At 42.4% G+C, this 24,966-nt stretch overlaps 1 protein-coding gene across 2 annotated transcripts in view; it reads left to right on the top strand.

Moving 5' to 3' along the window:
* NPR3 (natriuretic peptide receptor 3) overlaps nucleotides 1-24,966 on the top strand; it is a 209,138-nt gene that overhangs the window by 21,007 nt on the left and 163,165 nt on the right. For both annotated transcript variants that reach the window (XM_078674915.1, XM_078674914.1), the window contains exon 2: nucleotides 11,609-11,731. In XM_078674915.1, the coding sequence (XP_078531041.1) occupies nucleotides 11,609-11,731 (123 nt within the window). The remainder of the gene's footprint in view (nucleotides 1-11,608; nucleotides 11,732-24,966) is intronic.

The raw sequence follows: 24,966 nt of genomic DNA, 5'->3' as shown, positions 1-24,966 counted from the left end.
ATATAATAAGTCATTTCAGCCCTGTCCGCTTTTGTCCAAGGTTGTAATCATCCAAACAAACAAAGTCCAAACGACGAGGGACACAGGGTTCAGGAGGAAATCCAGCGGCAGTCCTGAGGAGAAACGTGAAAGAAAATACGGAGAATATAAAAAAGTTACGGTACAATCTTCGCACCGCAGGCACAGTTCTATGGACAAGTCCAACGAGGCAAGCCCAGCTGGGTCGGCACAGGTGCCCCGGCCGGGGAGCCGACGCGATGAGAAACAGAAAGGATCATCGAGGCCTGGACAGGATGCAAACGGACCGCAGACCAGCGGCCGAGGCAACAAAGCAGGACGACGAAGGGCGTCGGAGAGTCTCCAATTCAAGGATGCGGTCTCCGCCGGAGGCACAGAGACCAGGAGCACACCAGCCGTACCCTGTAACAAGGAAGCAAAATCCAACGATGGGGGCCCGCCTAAATCAAAAAGTGGGTCCGCCTCCACAGGGGAAACAGGCGCAGCCACGGAAGTCCGCCAGGAGTATAGTGCATCCAGGACAACTTGAAGTGCAGGAAACCCTTCACAAGATCCGACATCCGGGCCGTGTGGCGGGCCCCCAGTGCTCGCCCAGGCCCGGCAGAAACTCTCAGGGTCGGCCGCCATCTTAGGAGCCCAGCAAGCCCTCGGTCGTCGGGGGCCCCGGCCGGAGCAACACCAAAGCAAAAGGAGGTCAGCCAAACTGCGGCGGGGCGCCCCAAGGCAGGAAGGAGACCCACCAGAAGAAGGATGTTCGGCGGCCCCCTCGTGCCGCCGGCCCCGTTCTCCGAGCCCGGGCGGAAAATTCAAAATGGCCGGGCCGGGGAACAAAGGGGGGGACCAAGCCGGATAAATGAGGAGGCTCCCCCGCAGGAGGCAGCGTCCGCACCCCTAGGCCCAGGCCAGTCGGGTCCGCCAACGGGCGCAGCCGGCCTATTCGCACATCAGCCTCCGCAACCAGATCCACAGCGCCAGCAAGGGCCGACCATCGCGCTCCGTCACGTCCCGTCGCTGCCAGGAGGTCCAGGCCAGTCCGCCCCGAAGGCTCCGAGCGGGACCACCGCACAGGATCGACAGCACCCAGGATCACCGGAGCAACGGGTAAGTGTCCGCAAAGTGCCCGCGGTACCGAAACACCGCAAGGAGGGCTTCCCGGGGCAGGAGAAATACAGGATAATCGAAGAAAACAGGTGGTTGAACGGAGCCGAGCTAAAACGCGGCCATCTCGGTCGCGAGCTAGGCTCCTCCCCCCTAGCTCACAGCTTTAATGGGGTTACTTTTTAAATAGCTTTCCAGAGAAAAAAAAGTTTTTGCGCTGGAAAGGAAATAGTTTATCAACACTTGCATCAGCTTGGGCCACTTTTGTGACTTCGCAACGGTGCAAAGTGTTAATAAATCTAGCCCATATTTTTAGAGTACATCTCATATGGTAAATGGCTAAATATGCTAAAAGTAAAACCACTATTGTCAATTAGGTTCTACTGTTTTACACATTTTTTAAACTTTGGAATCTAACATCCTTCTGATGGTGTTTATTCTGTTTCTCACTTGATTGCATTCTTATGGAATTTTGCATTATCTATCTCTTGTTGTAGAAAGTGGCAAGGGACCCCCTACCGTGTATTTGTAGATTAGGTGGGAAGTGCTAACTGGGGCTTTAACCCCTACAGACCTTTCTCCTGACGCTTCAAGTAGCCTTGATTGATACCTTGCAAGGCCAATGAGAATAGGGACTGCAGGGGGCATGGCAAATTAAAAGAAAAACAAAAGCTGCTAATTTTCTTTTTATAGGCCGGCAAAGCACTTTGGATGAGGCTGACCTTGAGACCTCTCGGCCTCATCCCAGAGCAGCCCATAGCAGCTGGAAAATTCTGTCATTCCATGCTTCACTAGCCTATGCATCATTTCCTAAGAACAGTTTCTGAAAGGAACGGTTTTACTTACTTTAGTAGCCAGAGCTGGTACCAGACTGTAATTGGTTTCTTGTCATTGTGTTTTCCTTGAACATGATGTTTGTGTCAAGGATGAATCCAAGTGACTTGGCATTGGGGGAAAGTTGAGGTTTGAGCATTCCAGGTTCATGTCATTGAGTTAGGTTTGAACAAGTCTCCACTTCTTCTTCTTACATAATAAGAATTGTGTGTTGTGCGGGTTGAGCTTCACGTAGTTGCTGGACAGCCGGGTCTGGGTGAGGTTCAAGCTGTGCTTGAGGCACTGGATACTTGGAGCACATTGGTTAATGTTTGTGTCCCAAAGGGCCCCATATAGCGGTTGAAGATGACAGGGGACATGATAGAGCCTTGGGGGACTTTGCTGGTTATAGGGACATTCTCAGACCTAGAGATGCCTTAAGGCCTATCTAGAACCCTGCTTCTGGCACTCCAATTTCTGGTACTTCATTTGGACTATGTATTTATTTGGCCTACAGGAGTCTTCATCCCCATTTGTATTTTGTTCATGTGGGCAGAACTTTATCCTCCAACCTTTGTTATTTTTTTACCTTTAATTCCGATTTTGATAATTCTGTTTTTGCATTTCAGTTAATAAATTGTCTCTTTGTTTAGAGTAGGGTTCTTTTTTTAAATGTTTTTAGGTCGAAGCCTACCAGACAGCATATCTGTCTGGTTGCAAAAAGTCTTCTTGTGGGCACACTGAAAGCTTCCTTGGGAATGCATTCTGCACATTGCTCATCATTGGCTTTGTGGTTTTCAACTCATATTTTCTGGCTTTCAGTTTGTTGACTTTATTTGAATCAGGCTGTCCAGCATGTCTTCATCCCTCCCGAACAGCAAAGCTTGTTCACCATCGCTCCTTGTATTCTTCCATGAGTCCTCGCTTTCTGTAAACAGCTCTTTAAATGTAATTCTTATCTTGTCACATTTGCTGTGCATTCAAAGACTTAGGTCAACTTCCAAGAAAGCTTGATGTTTACTTTTCTTTCTCTGACTTCTAAGTGACAGGATTTATGTGAAAATCTGGCAGGGACTGAGAAAGAACATTTTTTTCTAGCACACAACAAAATGTAAATATCTGTAAATGAACTGTGCTGACATTTCAGAATATATCAGAATTAGGAAAGAATAAACGAAGCACATTTTATTGTACTTCAGAAGTGTGGTGGAAACAAATATTTGAATATGATCAAAACAATTCATTACACAAGGTGATGCCATTTTCACCCATTATTGTTTGCACATTGTATAGTTTCATTAGTAAAACTGTATGTGCAAATGTAATGGTCATTTCAATTGAAAATGTGTTGTCTGTAATGGCAGTGCGCTACCACACCATGCATACTACACACTGCACAGCTCTATTCTACACACCTCCACAACACTCTATTCCACTCTATGCCCCTCCACTTTATGCCACTCCACTCTAAGCACTCTACTCCACTCTACGATACTTCACTCTACAACACAACACTCCATTCCACCACACTCTACTCCACTCCACTCTACTCCACTTTACAACATTCCATATCACTTTTCTCTGCGCTACTCCAATCTATGACTCTACAACACTCTACGTCACTTCTCTCTCTGCCACTCCACTCTACCACACTTTACTCCACTCTACGCCCCTCAACTCTGCAACCTCCACTCAATGCCCCTCTACTCTATGTCACTCTACTCTTTGCCACTCTGCGACATTCCACTCTACCACACTTTATTCCACTGTCTGCCCCTCCACTGTAAACCCCTCCACTTAACTCTACTCCAATCTACTCCACTCTACAACACTCCAGTCCATGACACTCCACTCCACTCTATGCCACTCAACTCCACTCTTCGCCACACTACTCCACCCTTCGTCACTTCCCTCTACTCCATTCTACCCTATGCCACAAACATTTAGCCATGCAAAACAGCACAACATGGCTACTCTATCATCTTCAGTGAAGATCTCAAAATTCCAATGTTCCAACAAAGGTTAGTGTTTAAGTGAGCAGGTGGTGATGCAAAGAGCGTTTTTTTCCATTCTGTCACCATACTAGGTAGTGCAGAGAGTTAAACTCTTGCACACTTGAAGAGCACATTGCTCTCAGTACAGATAGAAGATTGTGTTCTAAAAACGTTGAGCTAGGATAAGGCCTGTCTTCACTTAATCAATAAATGGCCAGAGACTCGCACACATATTTCAGGTCTCATTTCTAACAGTCACACCTTTTTTTACTCAATGTTTGTTGAGGGGTTTGTTCTCAAGGCCCTGTCACACCTCCCCTGTAACTATGGACTCATCAAACACTCTCAATGTAGGGCACCAAATTAAACCATCCTGTAGTTGGTGGTCCATTTGGCTGTACATCGATGTTCCAGGAGAATCTATGTATTCCAGCAATGGAATGAAATATCAAAAAATTGGCCTGAAGCATGTACCATGTAGATTCTACAGTAGCATATTGGGATTGCATCTAAACCTCAAAGTATGATCATAATGGCATGATATCATGCAGTAGAAAAGTAAAAAGTATAACAGGAGCATTTGAATACTTAGGGCCCGATTAATAACTTGGTGGGACTACCTCCGTCCCACCACTGCGGCGGTCCCAAGTACTTTGTCAAGTGACGGGTGTCTTCCCACCGTATTTACATGCTGTGGCAATAGACAGAAGACCTCTGCGGCGCGGGTCTTCTCTGCTGGCTAACAGTACTCCGTCGCCATCATTTTGGCGGTTTCCTGCCGAGCAGATTTAGAGGTTTCCATTGTGCTGGTGGTTTCCTGGGGGCAGTGTCATGGCAGAGTGAGACCATGGCGGTGTGTAGACAGGTAAGTACTACTTATTATCTTCTCAATACACATATATGTTGTGAATCTGTCAATACGTATATTTAGGTAATGTGTACTGCACAACAACAACATACACACACGATTGAATGAATGTACACTCACACCCACCACAAAAGTATACCTCAGATTCCGGCGACAATGAGGTGGCTGAGCGTCATGGTCAAGTAGCAGCAGTAGCACAAGATGGATCTTGACAATGGCCATCGAGTTTACATCTCCTTTTCTTCCATTTCGCAAGCTAGAGCTTGGAGATATCCCCACCACAGTTGCCTCGACAGAAAGGCACCGCGTAATCTGGACCGTGGGAATATTGGTGGGACTCCCACACAACAGCAGCTTCTGTCTCTGACGCCGTTGATGCAGGAGAAAGATTCTGGCGGAGGTGGCAGGATAGCGGCGGTCTTCGCTCCAGTGACCAGACAATATGTGAATCGAGCGGGCGGACTGCCAAGGTGGCGAGCGGGAAGACCGCCAAAAGAGTGATGGCAGGACCAGGCCCTTAATAAAAGTCAAGCAAGGATTATGCAAGACATCCGGATATTTACAGTTTCATTAACTGAGTGCACCACCGCAAGAACTAAATAGCTGAATTATACATTTTAGAAAGACTCATTCTGTTTTGGTGAAGTTCATTGGAGAAACGTTAGAACTTATTCCACACAAGACTAATCCATAAGGTCTTTAATTATGGCTGACAAATGTGCTATCTCTGGTGGCTCTCAACACATCTTTAGCCAGGATACTATCAGACTGGAGAAGAAGAAACGTAAGACGAAAATGGGGCAGCAGGCCTTCCTCATTTAGGCCCCAGGATCTGGAATGACATTCCCATATCCATCAGGACTGTCCCAACCCTGCTCAAATTGATGACACACCTCTCTAAACACACTGAATCACGATGCAGTCACAGCTCACTTTCACACACTTGGAAATCAGCAACTCCTCCAGTTATACATTACTGTATCTTTACTTTGGACTCTGTGCAAGGTTTCCACTGCCTTTTAGTTAGGTTTGTTGTGCTACATGTTCACTTAATTCAAACAGATCCCTTCGGAGTTGCGCTCTCAAGAGACTTTCCCATCACGTCACTGGTACTTCAGTAATGTGAGAGAATAAGGCATGCAGTACCTTCAAGTTAAGACTAAAAAATATATTCAGAAATGCAGCATTTAGACCAGCTAACACTCTGTGCAAGCACCTAGACCGTCCCAACTTCTTCACACCCTATTCCCCAAAGATGCTCTTAATTTCCATGTGTGTGTCTGTTACATCAGTGAAAAAAAACACTCCTGTGCACAAAGCGAAGCAATACAGACACGAATAGTGTGTAGGCTTGTGTGTCATTATTACATAAACGGAATCCTTCGTAGATTCCAATGGTTGGATTACTGTGATTTCATGTTTTCTCTATCCTTCTCTATGCTTACATGTGGCTTTTCCTCCTGGGAAAGCTGGATCGAGCAGAAATGTCTTGTTATAATGGACAGTGGCTAGGGAGAGCTACACAAGATTCTTGCGCACAACTGTGAAAATGGGGAAGAGTATCATATAATTCTTGATGTATATGAGCACAGTCCCTCTCACTTAGCACGCTTGTAGTTTTTGAATAGTGGTATGCAGGAAAACACGTCATATTGCCCACCCCAACTGTGAGTACTTAAAAGCATGATGGGAACCCCATCACTGCACAGATTCTTCTGGAACACACATATAATAATGTTTTATTTGTTTTTTATATTATAGCTTGACTGGAAAAGCATGAACTGGAAGGCAAGCATCAAATTATTAGAATATTTTATTCCAGAATGTAATTACTGGTTAAAAACATGTCTCACACACGGTAATCACTAAAATGAAAGAAATTAACTGTGACATAAAATAATCTTAGCACACGGACACTTATGTGCATAGATGGGTGTATATATCCATCTATATGGTGACAGAATGAATCATTTCGCAAAGTTAATCACTGAAGTTCATACAGTAGTGGCCTATTTGTACATCAGCCATTTCATAGCCAATAAAATTCACACGAGCATTAGGCCTGGGAAGGCTAAATAGAGGTCGTTTCTGAAAGACACACTAGTCCTTTGTTGTCGGGAGCGGCTGAAAAATGTTTACCTTCTGAATGTTAGTCTGGTAAGAAGAGCAACAAAATAAAGGAAGGGAATCTGCCTACTAGAATAATGAAAAGAAGACGAATATCCTCTCAGTCTCCCTTGCTATTTCAATACTGCACGTAAAAGTATTTTCATTCTACAATTTGCTGCAAGATGTTAATATTCATAGAATTTTCTTTTTGTTGTTTACATTTTCCATGCAGGATAATTTCAAATTTTCTTGGGCATTAGATTTTCCCTAGTTGTCGATACTTCTTTATTTTATTCTAGCAACAATACATCTTTTTGCGGCACGCAAGGCCTCTAATTGAAATATAATATTCCCTTGTTAATGGAAATGTGGCGTTTTTGTCTGTAATAGCAATACTCACTTTAGAAGAACAGTTCAAGCAATAAAACACTGAAACAGACCAGCGCTTATTACAAGGTCTGAGCAGGTCAACTGCGCTCCATTTCTTTGTAATGACCAAGGTCACAAGCTGACCCTTTAAAATTGTGCTACATTCACGGCATACTTCAGAGAAACTGTTGAATGTGAAGGGCTTGCAGGCGACTCTTTCTACGGTATATAAATGGTTATTGATTATTTGGCCATAAACATGGATAGGGATGTGGCGAACATAGCACGATTTTGTGGAAGTATTCTCTGTAAAACGTCCTGGAGTCGGGATTGCATGCTACGTGCAAATATTTGCAAGTAAGGATGACTTTTTGCACCCTTTTTGTCGGTGGATTCACTGCTGTGTAGAAGATGTCTGTGCTAAGTAGAATCAGCATGTGCTTTACTCTCCCCAGACTCATTCAAAGTTTTTTGTGTGCAAGGTTAAAAAAACAAAGTTGTACTTCTGAAAATTCCTAGAACAGTCCTACTTTTAACGCTGAAGTTCAAATAATTTATGAATTCAAGAGCAATAACTTGTCGCAATGAATTAACCAGCAGCGTGCCGTCCACATCGAAAACATCTAGTAGAACTTTCCTGTAGTGTCTTTTCGTTACCAATTACTCTTCCCCTTGCCTCTCATCAGAGAGTGCTACCTCCTATATATAAAATTAAAAAAAAATCAGTTTGGCCTGGAGCATTCTGATTTGTGGTAACAAATCATGTTTAGGTCTGTAAGAAAGAATTGATGCTGCTCATTAGTGTGGGATGGGTCATAAAGCAATTTCCAAAGAATATGAAGTCCTTCAATCCATAGAGAAAGATTATTTGCAAATAAATATTGTTTAAAATGGCTTTCGATCTACTTAGGAATGGGCAATTCAACAAATTCTCCTTAACATCAAACCGATGATGCTCCTAGAGATTGCAAACTTTTAAAAAGATAAATCCAGTGATATACATGCCTCTCTCAATGTTATAAGTGTAACAGTTCATGATTCCACAATTAGGAAAGGCTGAATATTTACACTTTACATGGAAGGTTAACCAGGAGAAAACAGTGTGGGTTTGTGAAACATCACCTAAGTAGACCACACATCTTCTGGAACAATGTCTACTGGACAAATGAGACTAAGTTGGAGTTGTTTGGGCTGGCCTTAAAAATGTACATCGGCATGGATAGATGCCATTACCACTAAGCCATACCATTCATGTATGCTGGTAAGAGAGATAAATGCCTCCCTCTCCATCGTTTTAAATGTAATAAAAGATGAAGTGCATAGAGCCTTCTACAACAATTGTGTTTAATGGCAGGAAACAGGCATGGACACAGAGAATATATTTCTCAAACACAGAATTGTATATGTTGACATTTCTGTCTGGCTTACTAGTGGAGATTATTTATCTCTTTGAACATGTGCACGAGTAAGTACTAACACTTTGAAAACTGTATGAATCCCCAAACACTAAAAAAAATCTACTCAGAAGTAAGGAACAAAGCATGCAGGAGTAAATCTCAAACTTTTTGAAACACATCCTTGTGAATTAAAACATTTAGGGTGTATTTGTTGATGAATGTCTTGATTATTCATGCTCTGTGTAAGTCTATGGTCTATAGTCACAACAAACCATAGGCGAGGTGGAGGGCGAGAAGCGGATGGGTGACATTGCACACAGCATTATTAAAGGTCAGTTTGCAAAGTTCCCTCTTGTCTTACCCTCTCACAATTAGTTAGGACAGGTCCTGACATGCTTTTATTTGAGCAGGTCCAGTTTAAGGGTTACCTTGATGGCGATACGGTTGGACTATGCACAGAGAATGGAGGGAAGAGAAGGTATTTCATGGATCAGGTGAGGAGGAAGGACGCTGAATAGATTCTGGATGTGGTGGTTCTAAAGCAAGTGTCCATGTCTCATTCAATGTAGATTGGGTCAATTTTGTATTGCAAATTCCACAGCGTTAAACTTATAACCCTGACAGAGTTGCTGCAACCCTTCCTTTAAACAAAGTAGTCAATTTTATTTAAATCACGTCCATCCTAAAACCCTGATAAAACCAATGTTTTGACGTGCCAAAGTGTTTGATTACATGGTCCCCCTTACACAGGGTGTAAATGAGGCCACTGGAAACAACCATGGGCCTAATCAAAAGTCCCATTGATATGGTGGACCTGATTTACAAAGCTTCATTATATAAAAAATGAGTAGTGGTGTTTTACTCCTGTTGTTAGTGTAATTTCTTCCTGAATTTCGAAGCCAATTCACAAACAATCTACTGTGATGACTTGTTTCAATTTCAAGGAGCAAGACTTGTTTATTGATTCACAAAGCTTCCTTCAGAAAGACGCAGTGCCCCTGAAAACACACCTAAAGCAAAGTGAACTAAAAAAGGTTTGCATATGTGAAAATACCTGATACTGATTAAAATAAAAACAGAATTGGTATAATTTTATTTTTTGCAAATTACATTTAGTAATGCAGACATCTACCTGCATGGTGGCCTTTCTAAAAGTGTGTATTCAAGGTTAAGAGCAGATTTGTGACATATCTATCAGTAAAAAAGGATACGCATTAGAAAACCCATATGTCTATGGACGTTAACTTGGCCCCTTAAGGTGGCTTTTCATCCTGGAAATGCAGGCAAATGTACTCCCGTCAAGAAGTACAGAATCAAACTGTTCTGCAGCTTGGGTGAAACTGCTGTAGTTAAATGTCTGTCTCTGAGAGCGCATATAAAAGCGCCTTTTCTGCATAAACGTTACAGCCTGCAGGGATCGGTGATTGGGTCTGGATGTGCAAATAAATAAAATGCTGCTGCTTTTGTTTGCAAAGTTAAGAGCATGAAGATTCAATGCCCTTCAATTTTTCAACCTATTACAGGCTATTTATATGGCCCTGACTTCTGCCAGGCAAATCAGTGAGATCCAAGCCTTATCTATTCAAGAACCCTTACTAAAAAAAAATTCAGATGACAGGGTAATCCTTCGTACAAACCCAAAGTTTATCCCTATAGTACCTTCGGACTTTCACCTCAATGAGCCTCTGATCCTAAAGACCTTCTTTCCCAACCCTTCAACACCGGCCGAAGGGCTGTTCATTCTTTGGACATCAAGAGATGCATCAAGTTTCTACATAGGCAAGACCTAGAGGTTTCTTAAATCTAAACAGTTATTTTTGGCTAACATTGCACCATGGAAAGGGCAACCCCTTCCAGAAACAGTATAGCTAGATGGATATCTGCTGCAATTCACTTCTGTCACCAAGCAGCAGGAAGCCATTTCAGACTTCTGTGCATGCTGACTCCACAAGAACCATATCAACCTCAACAGCACTGTGTACTGGTGTGCCACTCCAGGACATTTGCAGAGCAGCTACCTGAAAGAATAGGGATACCTTTTAGCAACACGACTGTCTGGACTCGACTCCTCAAGGGGATGTAGCTGTAGGCCAAGAGGTACTGAGACATCTTTTCCGGTAAAGGTGAGCTACCTCTTTCTTCCCACCATCCTCTTCCTAGTTCCGCACATTGCCTAAAATATAATGTCTTTTCTTTTCTTTTTTAATTTAATAACATACTGAAATGTTTTCCTATGTTTAACCACATCTTATGAGATATGTACATATGTATGTCTTTGTTTATACTATGTCTGGTTATATTTTCTAAATGTGGTATCTCTATAGAATTGTATTCTTAACAACTCACAGAACACTATGCCTCACTACTACTTTATACTCTGATTCAAACTTCCAAATCTATGAAAGTTCCAATACTTGAGCAAGAAAATGTGTTATTTGCATCTTTGTCTGTGCCTCATTATTCACTGCTCTCTTTTTCTAACTGCCCACACCCCTGTGCCTCCCTGCCAGCGGCCTTCACTGCTCATTTCCTGTGACAATGTGCTTCCTTTCCCATGTCACCATTTAGTCATTCTGTGTGAGTGAAGTTTGGTGTGTGTGTGTGTGCGCGCGCGCACTTGTGGGTTTGTGGGTTTATGTTATGTGAAAGTTGCTGTCCCAGTTCCTTAAATGAAATAAACCTGCAATGCTGCTGCCCATATGGTAGAAACGCTTTTCAGCATAGAGCTAAAATTATTTTATGTCAGTGTGTGTAGCTTGCGTTGCGCATCCTCACCTGTGGTCTGCAGTTGTTATGTACTGCAGTTGGTAGCAATGAGCTCTTATTTACAATCACTTCAATTCCTTTTTCAGTTGTTGGAAAATAATTTCCTTTCACTTGGCATTTCTTCCACATGTTTTCATGACAGCGTCTTATCAGTGTTTTTCTATCCTCCTCCCTAGTTGTGATCATGTGTGCTGGCAGTGACACCATCAGGAACATCATGCTGGCTGCTCATCGGAAAGGAATGACGAATGGAGATTACGCTTTCTTCAATATTGAACTCTTCAACAGTTCACAATATGGTAACCTTTCCTTTTGTGAAGTGTATTGAAAGCCTATGCAAGACAACATTTCATAGCGAACGCAGGTTACATTTTTCCTTATGTGTGAATATATCTATCAGATAAATATGCAGTCATACCCATGTATTATTACATGCTTATTGTTATAATATTATTCTTGTTGTTGTTTTTGTTATTATTATTATTATCATGTTTCAATGTGCTAATGTGCACCAATTGCTAACATTAACATTTAGGTGTAAAGTCCAGAATATGGAGTTTTATACATCATGCTACAAAATATCGTTGCTTCGACTACATAAGTAAGGATCAATTTGCTATTCTTAACTTCACATCTATGTACTTCAAAATATATGCATATAACTTCAAGGTACAAAGATGTGGAGCCGAGAATAGTAAATCTACACTCACCTCTGTGTACTTGTCTTCACCGTATTTTGGTAGTCAATATTTTGACTGTAATATTTTTGTAGCACAATGTTTTTTGTGTTTGATATTCTGACAAACAACCACTGATAAGTTTCTGCATTGGAAGTAGTACTTATAGAATGCAAACCTACTTAAGAAGTTCATGAGTTGAAGACGATTACCGATCAGGTAAATGAAAGATTTGGAAGGATGGATTCCATAATGTGCATTAAAAGATTGGGGAAGATTGATACTTTATTCAGTTATGCAACCAACAAAGAGGAATCACTGATCATTTCCACCTTGCCAGTGATGGAGCAGGTTCTCAAGGTGATGTTGGCTTGAAGTACTAGCCAACACAGATCTTTAACTGTTTGAGTGATGAGATCATGCATCTTTAGTGCCTTGACTCAAGCAGAAACATGAACAATGCTCAAGAATTAGGCAGGTTGGCAGTGGGTGTTTGGTTAGTGTGCTATTATTACTGTCCAAATTAAGGAGGACCAGGACTTGTTTGGTGATTCTGAAATGTGAGTCAAATTGTTGCTATTTTTCTCTACATAAAGGAGAAAGCTTTTATCAGGCTCTCTGGCATTTCTGCATGATGTAAGATTTGAGAGCAGGTTATTGTCTGATGATAATTCTGAGACTCGTAGAATTAATCTACCCAGCTACATATCAGAGTGTGAGTCCTGGACCTAAGCTAATCTGAAGATGTTGTCAATGAATTCAGTCTTTGCCAGGTTACGTTTTAAGAAGACACGTGCTGCCTTGGACGAGTTAGAGTTAGTAGATAAATATCCACAATTTTTGAGACTTTTTTATAGAGATTGATAGCATCAGCAGAATGGTGGATCTTAATTTAGTGATGGGGAAGAGTCCTTCCAATGTGCTCAATATAGATCTTAAAGATGCAGTGAGTAAGGATTAGACAGCAAGGGATCCCTCCTGGCTCTGGAAGAGCCCATTTATATGAGATGGAGGCATTTCCAATAGCTATGAGGAAACTATAGTGCACTGACAAAATGTTGATCAGGCCTTCATGGTCTACAGTGGAGAGGCCTGCAGAGAGATTAGAGCAAGATCAGTAGTCATAAGCCACTGTTAATAGACGAGTAAATAGTACTGTCCACAATGTGATGATCAAAGACTGAGGGGCCGATTAGGAAACCGTAGAAAACGCCTCCGACCCTCGGTCAGAGCCGTTCCTACGGCATTGTAATCAGCTGTCCGGATTCCTTTCCGACCGAACCACTTGGATGGAGTCAGTCAAAAAGGAATCCAAACTGGATTTCCGAATGGCTTCTTACGGTCTCAGAGAGCTTGTCTGCGATTTGGAAAGCCTCCAGTAATTCCAAGGGTGGCTTGTTCCACTACAGGGATTACAATGTAGGATTCCGACAGCCTTTCTGTGCCAGACTTTCCGATACTGAAAGGCTGTCAGAAGTCAACTTTAGGGGCCCCATGGGTGCCCGGCCTCCAGTTGGAGGCCGAGGGGGCACCTATGCTGCCCCCCATTTATCCCTGCACTCCGTGGCAGGCTCCTTGAGGTGCCTGCCATGGGTTGCAGAGATGAACCGGACCTCCTAACTACAGAAAATAATTGAAAAGGTGCCTAACCATGCCTATTTCTTATTAAAATTGTCGTTATTGCATTTGTCAACGCAGTAAACGATCAGGGAATTTGAAAACATTTTAATCCAGTGCTCAATGCATTTGGATAGGGCTATGCATCTATTAGAGGCTCATGCAAATGATGATAACTTGTAATTTGCTGATATTCCTGCATGGAGAACAGAGAAAAGTTTGCAAGGTCATCTTGGAATTAGTTTTTCTGCTAGAGTTTGGTGAGTGGTTGCTCAGTCTGTGTATGGTTGTATAGGTAACTAATGAATCCACTCTAGGGACCTGTGCTTGAATGCCTGTGTGTCTACTCTGATGTTCATGCTTTTGAGGATGATAATTTGTTCTATTGAGCGGGATAACAACAAACAATGGTTTTCTTTCAATAGGTCCAAGTGACCACCTGGGGGATTAACGTTGCCCTCTATGAATACATATTTTATGTTATGTCCATGTTTTCTTGCTTGTGACCTGATCACTTTAGAGTTACTCAGTTGTAGGATATACTGCCATGTACATTTCTTCAGGTATCACAGTTTTTGCAGGGAGTAATTATCGAATATGGGTTGCCATGCGTCCATCTCTAACCTCTGTTAGTGGTTGAGCCATGCAAATATATGGAATGAGTAGGGTGGTCTCTGCCCTGCTCCTTGTTTGTGTGCAGGTGAAGAGGTTATAGGAAGGGGTGTCTGGGATGTCCCACCTGCCAATAAAGGCATTGTCCAGTTGATTACTGGATGGTGGTACCTTTCGTTAGGTGTGGCATTGTTGTGGAATTTTCCTCTGATTTACAGTACTCATATTGCAGAAGCGTGTCCATCTGTCCCTGTGAAGTGCTTGTTTAGACCAGTCCGTATCTTCCTTTCAAAATGATTAGTGTAAGCTGAGACCTGATGCAGATTAATTTGAAAGAATGCCTCTTAACATATCTGCCATGAGAAATGCGTAACTCATCATCTTTCGCTTACTGTTATCTCGCTCTTCCAACACAACACACACTGATTGAACATATTTAAACATTTTAAAGGTTGCAAGAAGGTTCTCTATAAATACAAATGCCAAGGGGGGAGGTTGGGGTGCAAATCGATGACTGTGCCATTATTTTGGATGCAATTATTACAAACGTTGATCCGGACATGACACATTAGGTCTTATGAATAATCAGGAGATCTTTTTACCCTAATCTTAGGGATCTTCCTGGACCGTGAATGTGTAGAAAACGTTTTAAACAACATGGTTCGCCATAATACACATACTTGTGGACCAGGCTGTGGATTTCTGAAATAGATCCTGACCACCACAGGCAATCATTTTCATAGTGTCAATGTTCATATTTGCTTAAATATCTACCCTCTCACCATACACATTGTGCAAGGTCTAACCATTAGTAGCTACACAGTGCTGTAATTTTATGTGAACTCATTAGCGCTCTTAGCGGAGTAGGTTGAAGCTCAATATTCCTAAATTTATATAAAACCCAATAGAGATAGCTACCTATCTATACACGTACAAGAGGAGTAGATTGACTTACTTACTTGTCGCAGTATGACTTACTGTACCGTCATTGTGTACCTATGTAAACGGTGCTAATGGGAAATAATACATTTACACATATCTCATCCATTCAAACAACAATTCCAATGGATAAAAATACCTATTAGAATACACCACATGATCTGAATTGGAATATTTTCCTGTGTATCCTGGCAAAACTTCTTAGATCTGCAGCATTGCTTAATTTAATAGAGCAAGAAGTGCACAGCATGTCTCAATCATTCTAAAATTATGGGATGGTTTTCTGCCAAAAGTCCACTACTTATCTGTGATGAATTTAGTAAATAACTATAGTCCTGGCTGTTGAAACTATTTCAGTGTCATAACTCTGCATACCATAACTGTGGTTTCATGATCTATACTAGAGTTTTTAGTATAACAGTGTAAATCTAGCAGCAAATGCTCTGCTCTGGCTGCCATCTTCAGAAAGTGACAAAGTCAACACTCACTTGACAGTTGTGTGTAGCGAACTTCCAGAATTTGTATTTCAGTTTACCATAATAAATCTGCCGAATCCTCTGAAGTATTTTAGGGATGTGGTTCTTTCTTGGTAGTTGAACCCATAGTTTGACAAAAAGTGTGGACCTGACAGACTACTTTAATAAAAGTTCAGGTTACTTTCCTTTTTATAAAATCTTTCACTAAATCTCAGAAATGTGTTATTTTTCTGTTTAAGCTTTCATGTTGGTGTTATGTCTGTGCTTAAATCTAATACTTAAAGTGCACTATTGATTCACAACAAATCTAACAATAACAACAATGATAAGGTTAGAACTTAGGAAAAGATGCCCTCCTTTTACTAGGTATGTTGAAAATAATACATCATTTGAATCATTAACATCAACGAGGGTCAACAGGTTTCTCCAAATTTGAAAAATTTGATTTTTTAAATCTGAAAATCTTATAACACCTCAAAATAGGGCAACACATGTTTCATGACAATCTTGTTTCTTCATCAGGGCCAAATATTCTCCATTATATCTGTCATGTACCAGTACATAGGAAAATCAGTGATCTTCCTACATCGTGGAAAGACACTAAGCCAATGCACTACTACAGGTCAAAATGGAAACGCATACACCAATTAGATTTGTAACAAATCCCATACAAATGGACAGATATAATGCAGAATATTTGGCCCTGATGAAGTAACAAGGTAGTCCTCTTTTTAAATGTTATATGAAGAATGAAAAGAATCTACTTTTTCACACTAAGGGGCCGATTACGATGTCGTTTGGAAACTGTTCCAAACTAATCGGTCTAGGAAACATTTCCAACTGGATCGGTTTGTGTGAGCCTGAATGACTGATTACGATTCTTCCCAACATCGTCCTGTCAGACTCGCATTGACTTCAATGGGAGCCTGTGCTCCGAACAAGAACACCAGCTCCCATTGAAAAAGGGGGTGGTTGGGGAAAACCTTGCACCCTGTGGAGGGCACTCTGTAGTGCCTGCCGCATTGTGCATGGTTGGAAAGAGGGGTCCCTTGGTACCCCCACGAGCCCCAACTGGAGGCCTCCGGGTGAAGGGGGCCCTGCAACAGGCCTCCAAAGACAGATTCCGACAGCCGTTTCATGTCAGGCAGAGCAAATCGTAATGGCTGTCCAAATCGGTCGTCGGAATCGATCGCTCGGGAACCGTGTCCATAGAGCTGTGCGATTCGGCTCTGAAAGACTCGGGCTGTCTGAATGTCTTTCGGAACCGAATCGGACAGCCCGAACGGTTTATGGACATCGTAATCGGTCATTTAGAAATGTGTACGATTCTGTTGGAAAGAAGGCATCCGAATCGGATTCGGAGATACCGAATCCCATTCTGAGCCTTTTCGAACAACATTGAAATTGGCCCCTCAGAGATTTGTGGACCCTCATTGATGTCAATAAACACATAAATGAGGTAAGCGTACTGCATAAAAAATAACAATATGTAGTGATAAACACCTCTGTTTCGAAGCTATGATACATGAAATGCACATTAGCTGGGCTATAGTATGTGTAGGGTTTCCGGTTTTCCGTTTAAACGGATATTTACACATAAATACAGATGGAAAACTATTTTTCCTTTGTCTGTATTTGTCTGTATTTATATGTAGATGCAGTTAAATCATAGTAAATTGTGCGTGCTGCCGTGCTCCAGACGAGGTGACTTGCCACGTCCCTCAGCTGCAGACAGGCCCCCCCTCGTGTGTGGTTGCATGGGCTGAGTCAGCTTCCCGGGCACAGCTTCACCCGAGTACTTCACAGGTCTTTAAAAGACCTCTAACTTGTTAATGAGGCTTTGTTGTTTTGTCACCACTTCTAGAGCCTCTGTATCTCCAATCTAACTATTGCTGGGAGAGTCGGCTCCCCGCCGAAATGTTTTCCCAGCCCCCCACTAAATTTGGCTCTAGTTGCGCCGCTGGCTGCAGGGCTTGTGATTTGCTCCTGCCCCTCCCCTCCCATCACCGTAAATGAGGTGTGAAAGGCAGGCTGGAAATGCACAAAGCAGAGGTCACATTTCCAGGCTACCTTCACAGACTGGTGAATAACAATTAGAGTAGCCCCTCCGACCTGCTGAAGGACCTGCGCCCCCTAGACTGGTAGCGGGAGGGGGAGGGTTTAAAGACACCATGCCTCCTGCCATACTCTCGCACCACTGTAGTCCGAGAGCACTAGGATGAACCCAAACTGCATCTCCCAGAAAGCATTTGGCAACTATTCTTAACATGTAATTTCTTTATAGGGTAAACCTGGCCCACAGGTATAAATGTAAATGTAAATGTACAGGAATTTATATAGCGCATATCACCAAGCGGTTTCTAAGCGCTTGCTTAGGGAACCCGTCCTGGTATTCCCCTGTGAGATAACCCCGGCAGGGTATCCGCAAGGTGAAAGCCAGGCATCCCGCCGCGAGGGGCCGTTGTGGAGATTAAGCAAGCTATTGCCCAGAGTCGCAGAGTGTGAACCCGTGAATCGAGTAGGCACCGGAGCGAGAATTGTCGAGTCCATTGACATTTTAGGACTCAAGACCCCGCCGAGCCGAGAATTGAACCCTGGTCCCGGGCTGACCTCTGCTTCCAGGTCTGCCTCCTCTAACCAGTGAGCCACACTTCTTTACAAAAGAACCAGACAATGTCACTTTTTTGTTACAGGGAGATTAAATGATTTGCCCAGAATCACATGATGTTGGGTCAAGGCCGAGATTTGAACATACTTTCCGATGGTCCAAGGCCATCATTTTCCGTCTTTAGACCAAATTTCTCCTTCCCTAGGCAAACAGCAGCTTGAAGATTTTTTGTTTTGCAGCAACCTAAAATTGCTCCCTTTTCAAGGCTGTTCCGTCGCACTGACAACTATAAAAACCTTTTTGCAATGTACAAAAATTGGTACATCGGCATAATGATGGCTTTCTTTCAAGACTAAGGACTATTAAATCTCACCTCGACACTCTCCCTTTTCGCATACACAGATATCAGACCTGCCAGGTACAGCTAAATTGCAAATGCCCTTTAGATCAATTGTTTCTCAGCGATTTCCATAGTGACTGCCTTTGTGGTTTTGATATTCTAATAGCGAGACCCGCAACACAATAATTATCCTTCATACATTCAATAGGCGAGACAGGGTTCCATGAGAATAGAAAGAGAGAAGGGACTAAACTCCGGGAAGAGGCAGCAGGTTTCGTTACAGTGCGGGAGCTACCTCGCGCGCCTTTTGGGCACTGTCAGAACCTCGTGTCTATCCGGAAGACAGACATCTCAAGGACTGAAGTGATGTCTCGTCCACTCTAGCTTTTATGTACTATCCACATGACTGCCACCTGACACTACTGGCTGTCTCACAGTACTACACTGCACTGGGTTTGGCCACACTACCATCTCATATGCACCCGTACCATTCCAGTAACTGAACTCTCCAGAGGATCACCTGGCTGCCTGGTTCCCTCTGAAGTACCCAAATGTCTATAGTGGACCTGGTTACACTGCCTACCTGACTGCCCAGTCCATGCAATAGGTACCCCAACCACTTTGTATTTGTTTTAATTTTATTTTTGTCTCGGATTTGGAGCTCCTTTTAGGTTGGCATCACAGCCTGCACTAACTAAATGGAGGGACCGCTGCTGCTGAGAGCAGGGACCCCTTAGCCTGCTGGTACTCTAGGTCTGTAGCATTGTGGGCATCACAGGCTGTAGTGGTTACAATTAGTAAGTGTCAGCAAGGCCTGGCACAGCATGATAGCCTGATGCCAGCGCTGGCACAGTCCCATTTATTCATGTATGAGCCGCTTTCACGTGCACTTCCTTCCTATCTTGGCACCAACATAAAAGTGGCCCCATTATTGAACCATAAACCTTAACAAGCTTTGGCATAGCCAATAGGTCTCGCCTTTGGGACCTTATAAGTGTTTATCCATGCAACAGTTGATGTTGTTGCACCAAGGATATTGTGCGGCATAACTAAATACTTATAAGTTCCCAAAGGCGAGACCTATTGCCTATGCCAATGCTTGTTATTTGTTTTTTAGTACAATATATACTATATTGTACTAGAAAACAAATAAAATTGTCAATTTAAATAAATGTGGAAAAATACTAGCTGTAGCGTCGTCTTTTGCTTGTGGCAGAAATAAATGTGGATAAATACAGAAAAAATGCCCAAAAAATAATTATGGATAAATACAGCCGGAAATGGCAAAAAAATAAATACCATAAAACCGGGAGCCCTAATTATATGTTGCTAATAAGGAAGCATAGACACCGCAGAGCCCATGGGAAACACATCTGCATGTCCTGCTTAATACTGACATTACATCCAGCAGTAATAATGGTGTAAAAGTGCAAAAATGCTTTGATTTCATGAACCTAACACAGAGTACATTATTTGGGGAACAACTGACAAAGAAAAGTAAAATTAGCCATATAAGATAAAGGGTGAAACATATAAGAATATGGTTCATAGAAGCTCCTCCCTTCCAACACATGTAACATTATGTATAATCACATCCTTCATCTACGCAAATGTTTATACTTGGAAAATATTTAAGCAAAAGTATGTAATTACAAATGTCAAAATATAGTCTCTTCTGCAAGGGAAATAAAACGTTTTACAATGACAAATAGTCTGTCTTGTAAAAAACGAAGATGGTAGAATATATGGAGAAATTGTACTCACATTGGAAAAACAACCGACATCAGACATTTATTCTTGCTAAAAGGTTATGGAGAGATTCAGTACTTGATGTACTATGAAGGAAGAGACTTTCCATGAATAAACTGTACAATTATTGTACTCTCTCATGGCAATGCATTTTCTGAGCATGCATAATTACAAATCTCAGGCGAAAAGAGGACTGTCACAGTAAATGACACAGATTTAGTTATTTTCCGCTCAGTGTGTAGCTTGACAGTTTCCATGAAATCAGCCATGCCTATGCAATTATCACAGTCCTCCTCATCAGGTACACCGTTGGATGGTGTCTGCATCCTGCTTATCAAAATGACTCAACCTCTTCCATAATAATGAAAATATTTTTTATTAGGTTCCCATCTCACAGACAGGCATCTTACGAATGTGGAAATATGGCAATATGGTTACAGTGCATTCAAGGGGACGACATGCAAACCATGACGCTATTAAAAAAACATTTAATATGTCTTAAAGGTTGTGGTCTGCGAAAAGGTGCTTCAAACAGGCTTGTTCTGAGTCCTTGCTGTACATCTGAAATTTTGGATCACAAGTCGGGCACAGTTTGTGTTTGAATCTAGGGTTTTTACATTTGCAAAATCCTCCAGGAACATACACCGGTAAAACAGTCAGAAAATGGAACGATGTGCAATGCTAACACATATTATTCCCCATTCCAAACAGGAAGCTTGAAAATAGATGGTACTCACCAAGGGTAAAGCTATAAACGTGAAGTGTCAATACTTTCCCCCGGGCTCTTTTACCATGTGATTATTCCAAGCATCTAAACATGGTAATAGTGGCTTAGCCCCAATTGACATATTTTATTTGCTTACAAGTCCCTAATAAAGTGGCACTACATGTGCTCACGGCCTGTAATTAAATTCTACGAGTGGGTCAACAGCACTGATTGTGCCAACCACTTGAGTAGCCCTTTAACCATGTCTCAGGCCTGCCATTGCAGAGCCTGCGTGTGCATTTTTAAAACTGTGACGTCAACCTGCCAACATAAACATTTTTTCCAGGTCCAAACGTTACTTTTTAATGCATATGTCACCCATAGGGTAGGACCTTGACAGCCCAGAGGGCACGGTGCAATGCATTTATAAAGCTGGACATGTACTTTTAAGTTTTAAGTGTCCCGTTAATGAAAAATCTTTTTTCACTCCTGCAAGACCTATCTCTCCCATAGGATAACATTGGAGTTGCTTTATGACATTCTAAGAGTAATTTCCAAATTGGTAGAGATAACCGGTCCATGTTTGATGACTTTGGAATTTGGGTGAAAAGTCCTATGTAGTGGTGTAGTCAGGTTTTTATCACAATTTTAAAAATTCCACTTTTGGAAAGTTGGCATTTTTCTACCCTTAGCCCTTTTGTGCCTATATCCCGTCCTTAGTCACATGACTGGGAGTAACTGACAGTTAAACTTTATGTATTATTCCCAGACAGTCACACATTAAAGGCAGTAGGTGTGCCGTAGTGGGACATCTACTGGTCCGATGGGGAGGAGCTGAGCACAGCCACACTTATACCGGAATAGCCTTAGCTCTGACTTGACACAAAGGGCCTAACAACCCTGCATTGTCACTTCAGTCAGCTTAGAGCCAGAGCAGGGGATGCAGGAAATACCATGCACGTCAAAGCCACTGTCTAGGAGCTTCTCTCACCTTCCAGAGCTGAGGCACCAGCCGATAAAAAAAGGACCTCAGACACCAGCTCTTCAGTGCACTTCTGGATCTGTGGGAAGAAGGACTGGTGTGCTGCTACAAGGACTGCCACTCTTCTGGACTGCTGCTTTAAAGGAACTGCTCCCCTACTGTACTGGCTTGCTGCCCTCTTGCCTGAGAAAGAAGAACTGGACCTGCAACTTCATCTTGAACCCAGGACCCTAGAGTGACTTAAAGTGCTGGTCTGCTGGCTTCCTGATCTGAGCCCCAGGGACATAAAAGGCTCCCCAGCCAGCTCCTGGACCTAGCTGCAACAAGTTCCTGACCCCCAAGTGTTGCCTTCCAAGTCCTGGACACTCGGTGTGGCTCAATGACTCTTGAAATCAAGCTCTGGGCTCTTCGTGATTGCAAACGGGCCCGTTGACACCGGAACTGCGCTGCTCGTACTGAAATTCAGGGCAAGCAGCAACCCATCTCTTCACATAGCAAGCATTGCTTGCTTGTGGAGGACTACCAAAGTGAAGCTCCAGCCCGCCCGGCCTGCTCTTTGTGTCACGCTAGCCACCGCCCACAACTGTCACCTTGCTTCCTGCAACCATCTCCAATGCGAACAGGACTCTCAGCACAAAACGTGAGATGGTGAACCTTCAATGGGACTAATCTGGGACTGTATCCAACCCTTCATCACGGTTGGCCTGAATTTTTTACTTGGACCTGGTGCAACACGACCAAATAGCCATGGTTGGCGCTTTATGCATTTAGGTGCTATTCTACAGTTTATTGTTTGAAAATGAATAGCTCCCATTCTACTGATAGGATTGTTGTCATTTTGATCTTGTTTTATTTATTCAATACAGCTCTGTTTTTCGAACTCGGTGTGGGATCCTTTTTCTGTGGTGCTTTCACTGTGTTATAGTTTGAAGTGTTGCACAAATACTTGACACATTGCCTCTAAGCTAAGCCTGACTGTTCTGTGCCAACCTGCCATGGGGTTGAGCAAAGGTTAATTTGGGGTTTGCTTGTGCTTTACCCTGACTAGAATTGTGGTTGCTGCTTGACCAGGGCTCAATCTACAGTCAGCCAGTAACCCAATTTCAAAAAGCCTCTAATTCTTTTTATTTAATAAATTGGAAACCTGGGGCTGTTTTTTTATCTGACACTTGCAATACTGTTTCTGGTCAACTTGGTCGTGACTTCTACTTTTTTTTTACATTACGTTGGTTTATACTTTCATGATTTAGAGTTTTCCCTGAGATACATCGCTTATTATTCATGACCCAGAAGTGCATGATACGTGTTACGTGTGTTGGGAGGGAGGAAATTCAATTAAGCATAAACGTATGTTTTACCAGCATTTTCAGATCAATTCAAAACTCTTTATTTTATGTGGCTCATTTTATATTTTCTTTCTCAGTTGCCCCCATAATAATGTACTCTGTGTTAGATTCATGAAATTAAAGCACAATTGCAAAGTTGCGCCATAATAACTGCCGGGTATAATGTCAGAGTTAAGCAGGATACTCAGGGCAGAAACACACTAATACCAAGCAATCACTCTCGGATCCTCTGTTGGCTGTCAGTGGAACTGCAGCCATTTTTCCTGCTAAACAGCAATCACAGGTCAGTCGGCTGTCTACATACCCACATTCCTTTGACCTACATCTGAATATCTAGAAGCCTTACTATGACCACTGCCAGTCTTAGGTGCAATTTTCAATGAAAAGCTGACGTCTTACTAATTCTATTTCTAGTGTTCATCTTAAAAAGTAAGCTACTCTACTTCTCCAAATCTATTACTTTTGTTTTATTATTTTTATCAACATCTACCCTTCTGTAAAATAGCTTTCAAGCCGTATTTGCTAAATTCGGTGACTGTAAAATATTTTCTTTGGTTTATTGGTCTAATCAACATGAGTAGGATTTCAGTTATGTGCGAGGCTGTCAGGCACTCAACATTGTTGGTGTGGCTAGTGGTTCTTTAAGCCAAATGAGTAACCCTTGAAAATTGGTGGCTGACGTCATACCTGAAAAGAGTCCCATCAAGTTAGCAATGAGAAGATAGAACGCATTCAGTCAGAACGCTGAGTCTGAAAGGCTCCAGAGCGGGATAAAAACAAAAATAGGAATGAAAGCCATCTAATCAAGAGCAGACAACCGAGACAGACAACAAAGTGATCCAATCATGGCTAGGGACTTGCCCAAAGCCCGCTCTACATAAATTGGAAATAATAGGTTTTGCTGTCTGCTGCAGAGACCTAAAAATCACGACATGAATTTCACTTCCGCTCAATTTCAGAGAATCTAGTAGGTAACAGTCATACAGTCTGGCTGTAGACAACATTAGTTGGATGGAATACATCATTTTATCAACTCTTCCAAAAAGAACAGTAGAAGCGACCATAATCCCTTGGTACTGTCTCTACTCATTGGGGGGGGGGGGGGGTTAAAGCTAAGCACAAGGAGGGACTGGAAAGCAGCAATGACAAGCTCATTCCTAAGGATCAGGGCAGGAGACTAAATTGGGCGAATGTGGTCCCAGACACTTTTATGAAGGATCTCGAGAGTAAGGTACAAGTGGACATGGCAGTATGCCAAGATAATATGGCAGATGGCAAAGAGATCATTAATTCCTTCGTTAACATCTGCGTACAAGTCAGACATGACCTGAAGTGTAACAAGAAGTGGGATGGGGCAAACCACCCAAGGTGGTTTGATGAGGCTTGCTCTAAAGCCCACAAAGAACTAATGCATGCACTAAAACAAACACCAAGAAATCGGGAGGTTGTGGCCCGATTAAGGAAAAATTACAAACTTGCCAT

The sequence above is a fragment of the Lissotriton helveticus genome, chromosome 2_1, assembly GCF_964261635.1.
Source record: "Lissotriton helveticus chromosome 2_1, aLisHel1.1, whole genome shotgun sequence".
Taxonomy (NCBI): domain Eukaryota; kingdom Metazoa; phylum Chordata; class Amphibia; order Caudata; family Salamandridae; genus Lissotriton; species Lissotriton helveticus.
The sequence above is the reverse complement of the archived record's forward strand: the minus strand, read 5'-3'. Positions and strand labels throughout refer to the sequence as shown.